Here is a 12,752-nt window from a genome sequence, read left to right as displayed (position 1 = left end):
TATTGCCATTGGTAACAATGACCTTTTATTCACCAAGCTAAGTGCTAAAATCTGGGAATGCAGCAACAAAGGCTTTAAAGAAAAAGAAATTCCCCAAACTGTCACTTTTAAACAGTTTACAGACCGACTTCCTGGCTCAACTTTGATCTCAATGACTCACCATAGTTCACACAGCTGTTGTGTGTATGAGGGATAATGAAAGAAGTTTTGAACTCCAAATAAAAAAGTGAATGCTTGGGTTTGTTGGAGCGCTGTCGCCAAATTTCCACATCTCAAAAATGTTAGAATTTTTTTCACTAGATTATTATCATTATCAATTTCAAATGATGGCCAAAACTACAAAAACAAAGAGTTAAAATACAAATTAAATTGTCTATCTCACTGCAGATTAAAGAAACACAGACATATTTGTAGTTTGTTGTGAAAGTCTGTGGGATATCACAGTAAAGTACATGAAAGTGAATCTATCATTGTTTTGTACTCACAACCCTGCCATCTAACGATTTACGTGATGTCACGACATGTGATGTGTCTTCTCACCTTACTCCCATTTTACAGTCCATCACACACGGGAAGTCAAACTCAGCCAGCAGATCCTCCATCTGGTTGTATTTCTGGCCGTCCTTCTCTACGTCTCCATGGTAACCGGGGACATATGGGCGCAGCACGTCCCTCATCAGGAGGGACAAGCAGCGCTGCTCGCAATCACAGTGTTTCTAAAGGATATCAACATCAGTATTAACGATATGTAGAACCTCTGTAAACCAGAATGTATCAGAGCAATTTTCCATGCAATGACAAAGAAGGTGTGATTGATGTTAAAGAGCGTCTTACTTTTAGTATACGGCCGTTGGCTCCGGCCTTAAAGCTCCCTGTAAAAAGACACACTTTTACTGATTGGAAGTAGCTTGGTTTAAGTTAGTCAGGGTTAAAGTGAGGTTAGAAGTTGGGGTATAAGTGAACTGGTTAGAGCTGCATGCTCTTATTTTTATTTGGCTGAGCCTCCAACCTTCAAGACACCTTTGAAGGATACCCAGTCCTGTTGCTAACCATTGCCACACACACTTTCCCTTAGCACCAAAGACAGACTCGTGTTGACTCACATCTCCTTTACAAAATTGCACAAAGGCCAGCTGACCATCAAAATGCATGTATGATATGAGCCTGTGTGAGAGGAAATAATCAGTAAGTTGTGTGTGTTCTTAATCCTAAAAAACATCCTAGACATACAAACTAAATGTAGCAAACTATTTTTTTCGGCTAGAGTATTGTCTTAGCCTTAGATTTTTGTTTTGATTCTTATGCAACATTTGATTTGTGTGTCCACATACCTGCGTGCCCAGCCAGTTGTATCCAGGGATATTTCTTCTTGAAGGACATGACGAACGGTGACCAGTGGACCATGTTCTTAATCTTCTTCCAAGACTTGTGCTACAAACACAAAAACACAAAACATAAGTGACTATCCTTCTGATTGATGCTTCACCAGCAATCCATCAAAATGTTTAAACCACACTGTTTTAAAAAATTATTGAGTTTGTTGTTCCGGGTTATACAAACTAATTGGATCTGGATTTTGAAGACATGCGATATGGTGACAGTATGAGTAGGAGTTTTCCAACTCAACAAACTTTCTAAAACATGAACGGATGCAAGTCTAGCGCCATCTTAAAATCAGCCAGGAAATAAAAGTTCTCCACTGAAACTTTTGGGTGATCCACAGCTTTTTTCAGGTTTCGTTTAGTGGCCATGAGCAAAACAAGTCTTTAAAACGCACACACACACACTGTGGATCATCCCTGACCTTGGGGGAGCTGTTTTCAATCTCTCTCTGCCAGGTTCTCCCACACTCTCTTTTTTCTTCTTTTTCTTTTTTGCTGTTTCAGAACACTAAACTCTAAACTCTGGAGGATCGAGCTGGGGTTTCCCCTGGTAACACACACACACACACACACACACACATTTCTCCAAGGGCTCTCCCTGTCCCTGGCAAGGATACATTGAACTGCGGGACTCGTGCCACATGCACAAACAAACACACATAAACTCATTCACAGACTGAGAGATAATGCTGTCTCCGACACACAAACACACACAAGCACGTTTTTTTCAACATCTACAGCTTTTATCTCAGTGACCACAGACTGACCGATGGCTAGTTCTCCCTTTCTCCAGCTCCCCATCCCAGTTCTCTGTCTTTGTGATGGAAAGACTTTCTTTCTACAGACGTATCAATATTTAACTGTAGAAGAAAGACATGTTAAACTCTCTAAAAGTACTGTATGTTCCCTGCATAACAATAACTGTTATGTTTACTTGATAAATATGTGAGTTAAGTTATACAGTTAAAAATGTATTTGAAGAACAAGAAGTGTAATATATTCAGATGAGCAAAAACACGAGGCGAAAGATCCTTTTCTTTACATGGAACACTTTCTTTTGCCCCTTAAAGTTAAGAACAAAACCCCTCTTTTCCTTATGAGCACTAATATTCTCTTAGTTGTCCTATAAGTAGATTCAAATGTATTATGTGCTAATTCTGCTGCATGTTGGAATACCTTTTTGAAGCTACAGTAAATCACACTCTTATTGAATGAAATATTCAAACCAAAGACACCATTTTTTTATGCCTGCAGCATTACATCAGATGGAAAAACTCCAGATGTCTTGTTCTGTGGGTTTAAACAATGCGTGGCTGTGCAACAGTGTAACAGAGCTACCAGTGGATGCAGCTGCACTAAAAACTGAGAAATGTTTTCTATTAAAAACATGTTAGAAATGCTTCGAACTGAATTTATATTTGATTTTAAAACAAAACACAAACACTTCAATCCAAATTACATTGTAATAGATGTAAAATCCACCCTTCAAGTATCACATCTGGTCAGTGAATGCATCTCGTGTAATACAATATTATATATAATTCTGAAATCTCCTGTTCCACACAGGTGCAAAATATCCTCTACATGTTATTGTTGTGATCTCACACACAGAAGGTTTTTCTCTGGCAGGCAAATACCAGGAGAAATAATATTATGTCCACAAATAACCACAGACGAGAAGAAAAGAAAGGAGAGGAGCGGAAGGATAAGATAAGATAAGATGAGTAAGAAGAGGACCATAGAAGGAGATATATAACCCATGTCACATAATCTGGACCTGATGAAAATTCATCAGCTGATAGCATGACTATCTATGGTTAGATGCAGGCACATACACACACACTCAGACACACACTTTTCCATCTCTTTCCCTCTCTCTGTCTAAAGGATTGAAGAGTCACATGAGGGGGTTTTCTCTGCACCACTGAAGGAGAGAAAAAGAAAAGTAAAACACACACATGGTGGATCACATGGTGGAAACTAACTGCACGTTGGGTCAGCTGAATTGTGTCTCTGAGAGAGGCAAGACCCTGGAATATCATACGGATTACTCACATGTGCAACAAAATGCAACAATAGCAAGTCTGGTAGCAAAGGTCAATATTTCTAGAAGTCTACTGAATTGATTTCTTGGATGCAAATCCTCTGAAATTATTCCGTGCTTCAGGTTGTCTAAAAACAGGAGGGTTTGAAATGGAAAGGTTAAGTGTGATTTAAAGTAAGATGACGGAGGCCTGGAGGCAAAAGGTAATATCCAGTGGACGCGTGCACAGTAATGGTCAGCTTCCTCTGAATGAACAAAGGTTGAAATGAAACAAAAATCTAAAAAACTCTTGCACTCTTGCGCCAGCCGACAGATTTCAATCACTGTTTCTGGCTTCTAGTTACAGGAAACACAACACTGATTAAGTTTTTTAGACCATCAGAAAACCACTAATAAGTTAAACTGAATAGTATTCCCCTTCTCATCTTTTCCACCATCTTTAGCCAGTTAGCAAGAGAGCAAGAGTATCAGGCTACACCTTGGTAAGTAGCCAAGGCCCTGCACTTTCTCTGTCAACTCAGACTGTCATCCATCCACCATGTTGCCCACTTACAGCTGGTGTGTGTGTGTGTGTGTGTGTGTGTGTGTGTGTGCGTGTGTGTGTGTGTGTGTGTGTGTGTGTGTGTGTGAGCTGTGAAGGGCAAGAGAGAGAAAAAGAAAAGAGAAAGTCTGGACTATCTCAGGTGTCAGTAATAACAGACATCGTCACAGTGAAGATTTAGAAGCTAGAGACATTAAAATGCAATCAGAGGAGAGGAGATGTTTGATTTGTGTGTAATGGAAAAACTATAACCAGCATTATTATTGCTCAATAAAATCTACCTCCAAAGGTAGGGCTGTCAAACATCCCTAAACAAGGGCTAAATCCAGGTATGAAAAGCATTCTGCCACAGCAATTACAAGCCTGAAACAAAAGTACCTGAAGGTGGCTGGTGCAGAGGTGGATGATGGTAATGATAAAGATGGCTCCGACAGATAAAACAACACTCCACACTGAACACAGCCATGCATTCCACATCAGGCCGATGGGCTTTCTGTTTGACAAGTTGACAAACTGACAAACTGATTATCTGTCCAGCTCTCCTGCAAAACGTAGCCAAACTCTCTGCCTCTCTCTGGTTTAAAAACTTTGCCCCACCACAAGATTTACACGCCCGAGTGTGTGCACTGATAAACAATTGTGGACCATTTGATTACCAAAACAGTGGACATACATAATGTGGACATGCAAATCTCCATCTCCAGGTCACAACATTTGAAAGACACAGACGTAGCTAAGTGTGCGTGACTGGGTGTGTAAATGTGAATTCACCTGAGGGAAATGTTGAGGCTTTGTGGAAAAAAGCAAACTAAACCTGTACGTTCATACACATTTTTCTGCTTATATATGTATATTTATATATATGAGTATACATGCGTACATTTGTGTAAGAATGTGTCTTCAGTACGGCTCTGAAGTTACAACACGAGCTAAAATAGACAAAAGGAAACATCCTAAACAGCAGCGCCCACGCGTTCTATGCTTAGCTGATGAAGCTACTACGGTGCCTGGGTGCGACAGTGTACAGTAAACTACATCTGAGGTTTTAGGAAGTCAAATCTAGCCATGCACATAAATGCATTTTCAACATTTTCCATGTGTGATTTTTCACGTGTACTGACTGTACTAATTAAAAAATGGGTCTAAGATATTCATACAGCAGCTTGCGAAACTAATTTCACAGCTGGCAGATGACAATCGCCTGCTGTGAGTCTGTGAAAATATAATTTGCATGAATGTTTCCAAAAGTGTGCAACGTAGATAAAAATTGCTCATGGAAAGTCAAGTTTAAAAAGATTTAACAGCCATGATTTGTGTAGAAAAATATTTGCATTTATTTGTCCATGTTGTTTCAAGAATACACTAAAGGTTTAAGTAAAGAAAGCGCCGGACCAGGTGTGAGCACTACATATTACGTCCGAGATTTACTATCCAGGTAAAGTAAATCTGTCCAGTCCCATCAGAGGAATGGTTCCTAGAAATAGCTCTCCTTTGCTGTCATGTTGTGCCTTTTTCACTAATTGAATTGAAGGATAATACTAAATCTTTTTTAAAGTAATTCTGGTCTGTCCAAACAGTATATATGCAGTACTGTCTTCCTGGAGAAGACCTTAACAGAAGTCATTTGCCGCTGTTTATTCCTTTACTACATGAAACATAACTTTGACTGACTTGAAATCCATCTGAATAACCACAGAGCCTTAATTTGGTATCGTCAGTCTCTCTGTTTTAGTGTTTTCCCATATCAGTGTGTGCATTTTTTTGCACTGTGCTGACTGTCAATCATCAGACACCCACAGGAAGAAATGGATGTCTCCAGCAGGAATTAGTTTCCTCGAAGCAAACTGTTCAAACTCTGCAGCTCCATGGAGTTTATTGTCAGTGCTTAATAGTCAGACAAATGTCTTATTATTTATTTGTTATGGTGACTGTTTTAAAATTACTTAAAAATTTGGCATTTTTCTTAAATGAGCAAAGCTGGACAGCAACCTGAAACTGGAATACAATTCACAAAGGTGTATGAATTGGCCAAAATGTCAACTCTCTGTCTCTCTGCCTAAAACCCCTCAAAGTCGGCCTCTCTGTCTCATCTTATTCTGGCTCATTGCTCTCCAGCGGTCTCTCTGTCTCTCCTATCTCTATCCCCAGACCAGCTGGATGACAAGCGGAGAGCAGGAAAAACAGTAAAGTTTCCATTGAGAGGGAGAGAGAGAGAGAGAGAGAGAGAGAGAGAGAGAGAGAGAGAGAGAGAGAGAGAGGAGTATTTGTGTCTCTTTGTGTGCATGCCAGGAGAAGTGATGTTTGATGTGTGTATGTGTGTGTGTGTGTGTGTGTGTGTGTATGTGCGCATTTCTGAGGGTGACAGTGGGTGAGGGGTTTATTTGTGTCAGCACAATCAACATGGAAGCAGGGGATAAAGGAAGTGAAGGATGTCTGAGCATATGTGAATGTGCCTGTGTGTTTGCTGTGTGTGGGGACATAAATCTGTTCGCACAGTCATATTGAGGGGACTCACCTTCCTTTTGGGGACAAAACATAATTAGCCCCATCATTACTTTTTAGGGTGAAGACTTGGTTTAAGGTTAAAGTATGGTTAGGTTTAGGTTAAGGTTTAAATGTTAGGGTTAGGCAAGTAATGGTTATTATTAGGGCTAGGGTAAGTCTCTAGGAAATTAATGTTTGTCAATGTAATGTCCTCTGAAGTGATGGAAACAACTGTGTGTATTTGTGTGTGTTTCATATGGACATAGTTTAAAAAAAACACTACGCTGTGTGCTACAGAGTCATTAAGGGGATAAAAAGGCATGCATACATACGGCTGATGCCTTTATCCAAAACGACTTACAATTGCAATATATGTATATATATATACATATATATGTGTGTGTGTCAGAAGTTGTACGCTTCTGGAGCAACTAACGGTTAAGTGTCTTGCTCAGTGACACATTGGTGTCTTACAGTGGCTTCAAACCCGGATCTCTCACACCCAAGGCATGTGTCTTATCCACTGCCCCATCGCCACGCCCTATATTAATGGCCCCCTTGTGGGAACACTATACAACATTTCATCCACTTCGCAAGCCAGAATAATTATGTGCTGCTTAAATGTTGTGTTACCTGCTGGGGGTCATTCATCAGTTATCAAGCATCCTCTTGAGGATGACTCTCTATCCTGCTGCCTCGTTCCAAAACTCTGGGCTTTAACCAACAAAGCCTCAAATCTTAGAATCATTTCTTCTGTCTCTTTTACTTTCTTTCCAGGTTATCCAGGACTGTGTTTTTTTGGACCGTCATACAAAACACTTGCACACACTTCTTGCTTTTGCTGAGTGAGTAACACAGAGTATGACAGACTGTGTGTGAAGTGCTAAGTGAGCAGAAGACTCCACGACAGCTTCTCACAGCATTCGCCAACAGCATGTTGCCTTGGCAGAAGAACTGTCCTTTTTGCACAGCAAGTGGTATCACTGATCAAATGTGTTTGTGAGTCTGTTGGTGTGTGTGTGTGTGTGTGTGAGTGAGACAACTGCAATTCCTACTGTGTATTTCTCAGTTTGCTCTGAACACCAAGTTGAGTCTGAAGATGCGGGTGGCTGCCTAATCTGATAGTGACAGAATAACGGTATTCTTGCAGTTGTGCGTTATCACTACTGTCTGTGTGTATTCATGCAATTTAGCATAAGTGTTTTGAGCCCTGCTGATCATAACAACTTAATGTCCACATAAGAAAGGCTCTAAAGAGAGTTTGTATTTAGATCATACGTATATCAGTGGCATTTAAACTCATCTGTCAGGTACAGAGGTATGTAGACATCTTAATATATACACACACATACACACACTCACACAAATTCATGCAACACTTCCCTCTTACACAAATAGCACAAGGAGGTAAGCAAAATCTTCTCACAGACCTCTAAAGTGGGTTTATCAACAAAGCACTTTGCAGCAGTGAGGAGGAGAAGGAAAATGCGGAGAGAAGGGAGATGAACCGTTGAAAGTAGCAATAGGGGTCTTTTCTAGTTGAAAGTTTACCTGAGAGTGAGCTTAGGATCAAGGCCCAGCTGGCTGACTCTGAGCTGACCCACGTCCAGGGGAAAAAAAAGACAGAAAAAACATCCGTTTCAAACTTGGGGAAGTTATAATCAAAGACTTCAGAGAGAGAGAGAAAGAGAAAGAGAGAGAAGGGGGTGGGAAAGGAATGTCGGTAAGGTGATGAGTCAGAGGGACTTTTATCTGTGCCTTTATGTTTGTACACATCCCTTGTCTCATGTTTTTCTCTCAAAAATGTCCAGCAAGCAAACAAGAAGAATGATGTGTTTTTTCAAGATGCTGCATGGCCTCACTGTCAGCGAGTTAAGAAATGGAACCAAGGTGGTTGGAGTAATACTCATCGTATCACGGTGACTGCACCTTTCAGCCTCCTCACAATTTTGTAATGCTATCCCAAGCTATTTTGATATGACCCGACAAGCCTAACTGTCCAGGCTGCTTATATCATGTTTTTTTTTTTTTACCACAACCTTCTAAATTTGGGTAAGCAGGTCTAATTAGAGGTTGAATTTGGCTACATTGCTTTGGCTGCACCACTGAGTTTTTCTCCAACCTTAAAGCACACCAGAGGGCTGTCATCACAAGTGTTGATGCAGTTCACAGCCCTGAATGTTTTCCCTGCCACTCTTCATTTCATGCAATGCACTTTTGACAGTGCATTTGAGAATAGCAACCTTGACAAAAATAAAATGAATGCAAAAGGTACAAATGTTAAAGAATAAATTAGTATGTAGTCTCCCTCTTTTTAGTAAAAAAATGTTGCAATGAGGTTTCTTGTTTTAAAGTGATTTCTTCTTACTAACCAGGACTTTTACCTTTATCTAACTGTAAATACAGAAACAAGAGCTCAGTAATTAGATAAGGCTGCAAGTGTTTAGAGTTGTCAGATTTTTCAGCTAGTGCAGATTTGGTAATATGACCACTGAGATCTTTCACCACAGCAGAGGCTCATTGTCTACACCCGTCCTTTCAAAAACACATCTATAAAACACCATTAGAATTATGTCTTATAAGCATCATTATGTGAATTATTGGTCTTGCTTACAGTGTATCTGCATTGCCAAAAGCAAAGAACCTGAAGTTCAGCCCATTAAATGGATCTAAGTTTTCCCCAGGCCTCTTTTCAGTCCAGCAGGGTTTTATGAGGGTAAATTTCACTGACTCACTGGCACAGCTGAGCAGGGAAATCCTTCTCTTCACGGTCTAGTTGGGATGACTGATGCAAATATGCTGCTGCTGAGTCCAGACACTGACACCATCATCACACTGACCCAGTTAGAGCGAGGGAGGGGGAGAGAGGGAGAGAGAGAGAGAGAGAGAGAGAGACAGAGAGACTATCAGACAGATGCACGCACACACACACACACACACACACACACACACACACACGCACACACATACACACAGATGTTCTAACTCACTTCTGACTTACATGTATTTTTGTGACTCCACATGTTTTTAAGTAGTTTCGAAGACTGTTAAAGTTTTGAGCCATGCATGGCAGCTCTATTATGTGGGAAGACAAAAGAGATATATTTCAGGTCATTTAGTATGTACAGTATGTAGGGGAGAGCGGGGTAAGTTGTCTCATGTGTAAGTCACACTGCTCATAACTCCAACACTAGAGGCTCTATGTCAAAAATCAAATAGCCATTTTGTGTGACTTCTTTTTCTATGTTCAACTTCCTGTTTACATGTGGTCACGGTCACTCTAATCTGAGGTGACCGCAATTTTATTAGTTTTTTGCTTCAAAAGTAAAACATTTGCACTTTACATTTTATGTATTCCAACCTTATTAGGTATGAATGTTCAAAATGATAACTTTGCACAAAGTAGAGGAGACAATAACGTGTCTTTTGATACTTCAGCTGAAGTGCTATGTTTAGCTAACCTTGAGATTTAGCTGACATTAGCACACATGTCAGTTTGGGGCAAGTTGTCTCAATGACTTTGGGGCAAGTCGTCACATGTGATTTCTTGCCCCAGTACAAATAAATACATAGAACATGCTCAAAAATTATGAAATTGTGTAATTATCTCTATGATTCTGTATATAGAATATTATACACTGTAGTTTACAGCAGCAGCCATATGCCTGGATAAGACTGAATTCATGGTAGAGTATACACGGTCTTATACCGTAGGCATGTAGTATGTTAGTAGATACAAACACACACACACACACACACTACATGATCCAGTTATTAATTTAGTTAGGCAACAAGGGAAGTAGACAAATACGCTTGTAATTTATTTGTAATTGCAAAGAGGAATGTGTTTTTGAAGGAAGGAAGGAAATTATCAACAGAAGACAGAGAATGGCAGTACACCACCTGACATAATGTTAAAGAGAGTAGGTGGAGGTAGGTAGGCAGGTGAAGTAAAAGAACAAATCAATTAGAATTACAGCTAAGGATTTTGACATAAGCGGCTGACATCTCTTTTGGCCTCATCTATGTGGAGCCATTTTCATACAGTATTCCAAAGAAGACGTGGTTTAAGTGTGTGAAATGCAACAAATGGGCCTGCGATGTTTGCACCTCAGGCCAGGCAATTTCTGTGTGCCAGAACTGTGACTCTAAACACGTCTGATTAGTCAGATACATATGTACGTTGTACAGAAATACAGAAATGCAAAATTAGTTACATTAGTGCGTTTAAACAGCACATCTGTTTAGTTAAGAAGTTATATATGTGTGCTCTGCCAACATTTGTGTTTTGATTTAAATTATTTATTTTCCAAATTCTCTAGGCTTGATTGTTGATTGATTATATTTGTAGTTCTGGTTACAATTTGAAATCAATATTCACAAGTTTCTAACTGTTTGATAATCCAGTGTGACAACTTACCCAGTGCAGTGTGACAACTTACCTGCCGATGGGGCAAATTATCACAAGTGCACACTCTCTATTCAGCAGTCTACAGCTCCATGATGAGATAAGATATGAAGATGTGATGAATACAAAACTTCTGCCCAAGACTCCATTCTTTCATTTGGTATGACATTTGTACCATTGTGATGTAAGGTGCCCAGTAAATGTTAGACAGTGTGAAAAGTGTGACACTATACCCCGCTCTCCCCTACTGAGTGACTGGACATTTTTCTGGGCATGCAAAAAAGAAAGAGAGCAGCTTCAGATCTTTTGTGATGTATATTGTGTATTTTTTGTCCAACCACACATGGTTATTCCCTGTGCTGTACTTTCTTAGATGACACGTACTATAACTGTACAACTACAGACCCATCTCATTGCTTCCACAGTTCTCCAAAATATTGGAAAAAATGTTCTTCATGAGGCTGGATGATTTCATAGCCAAACATAGTATTCTATGTGAACAACAATATGGTTTTAGAGCTGACAGATCAACACTCTCTTGGAATGATAGAATTTATAGAAAAAGTTACAAACGCAATAGACAGGAAACAATATGCAGTGGGGATATTTCTAGATCTCAAAAAAGCTTTTGACACTGTAGATCACAAATTATTGATTAAAAAACTACAAAGATATGGTATTAGAGGAATTGCACTGACATGGTTATCCAGTTATCTGGAGAACAGAAAACAGTATGTTGAAATACATTACAATAAATCAGAACTGCTGCAGGTTACATGTGGGGTGCCACAGGGTTAAATGTTGGGGCCATTATTATTTAACCTCTATATAAATAATATATGTGAAGTATCGCAAATTGTGGAAACCATTCTTTTTGCTGATGACACAAACCTACTATGCTGTGGTGAAAATTTGGAGAAGCTACTGGATACCATGGAAAAGGAAGTGAGTAGGATGAAGATTTGGTTTGAGGAAAATAAACTAACACTGAATTTGAGTAAAACAAAATTTATAATATTTGGGAACCGATCAGCTGACACAGATAAGAAACTAATGATAAATGGTATAGAACTAGAGCGAGTATCTGAAATAAAATTTCTCGGGGTAGTTATCAATAACAAATTAAGCTGGAAACCTCACATAAAGTATATTTAAACCAAAATATCCAAGTCATTGGCAATATTAAATAATGCCAAAGACCTATTGAATCAGGCTTCTCTAAATATGCTGTACTGCTCCTTCATACTCCCATACATGACTTATTGTGTGGAAGTATGGGGGAACACTTACAAAACAAATACATACCCAATCTTCTTACAAAAAAGAGCCATTCGAATCATACATAAAACCATATACAGAGAACCAACAAACCCATTGTTCATTAAACTCAAAATATTAAAGTTCAAAGATCTGATTGACTTCAAAACTATTCAAATTGTTTTTAGGGCACACAATAACCAATTGCCTAGAAATATCCAAGAGCTTTTTCAACTACGAGAAAACATGTACAATTTCAGAGGAATATCAATGTTTAGTAAACCGCTAATTCGGACAAATAAGTTCCACTGTATAACAACCCAAGGTGTTATCCTGTGGAACAACAGCAATAATGATTTAAAATTATGTAAAAACTTATTGCAATTGAAATTTCTGTTTAAAAAAAGAATCCTTGATGGATATGAGCTGGAACAGTGATTTTCTTTTTTTAAAATCTTTATTTAGTTGGAATTTCTAAGTACTGCGAACAATTTGAGTAGTTAAAACATATCAGTGAAGTAGGGGTAGGACAAGAAAAGTTATTCTAACTTCTTCATACCCCCTTTGACCTTTGACTGTTATTTGGACCATCTGCAGATGATCTTTTTTGTTGATTGTTTGTTTTTATTCAGTTTT

At 39.1% G+C, this 12,752-nt stretch overlaps 1 protein-coding gene across 2 annotated transcripts in view; it reads right to left on the bottom strand.

The window, feature by feature from the left end:
* The window catches only part of itpkb (inositol-trisphosphate 3-kinase B), a 56,585-nt gene that overhangs the window by 9,232 nt on the left and 34,601 nt on the right, over positions 1 to 12,752 (bottom strand). For both annotated transcript variants that reach the window (XM_046060245.1, XM_046060246.1), the window contains exons 5-7: positions 1,332 to 1,431; positions 835 to 872; positions 541 to 716 (exon numbers count right to left, since the gene is read on the bottom strand). In XM_046060245.1, coding sequence (XP_045916201.1) covers positions 541 to 716; positions 835 to 872; positions 1,332 to 1,431 — 314 coding nt within the window. The remainder of the gene's footprint in view (positions 1 to 540; positions 717 to 834; positions 873 to 1,331; positions 1,432 to 12,752) is intronic.

The sequence above is a fragment of the Micropterus dolomieu genome, linkage group LG10 (assembly GCF_021292245.1).
Source record: "Micropterus dolomieu isolate WLL.071019.BEF.003 ecotype Adirondacks linkage group LG10, ASM2129224v1, whole genome shotgun sequence".
Lineage (NCBI taxonomy): Eukaryota > Metazoa > Chordata > Actinopteri > Centrarchiformes > Centrarchidae > Micropterus > Micropterus dolomieu.
Note: the sequence above shows the minus strand (reverse complement) of the source record. Positions and strands in the feature narration are given on the sequence as shown.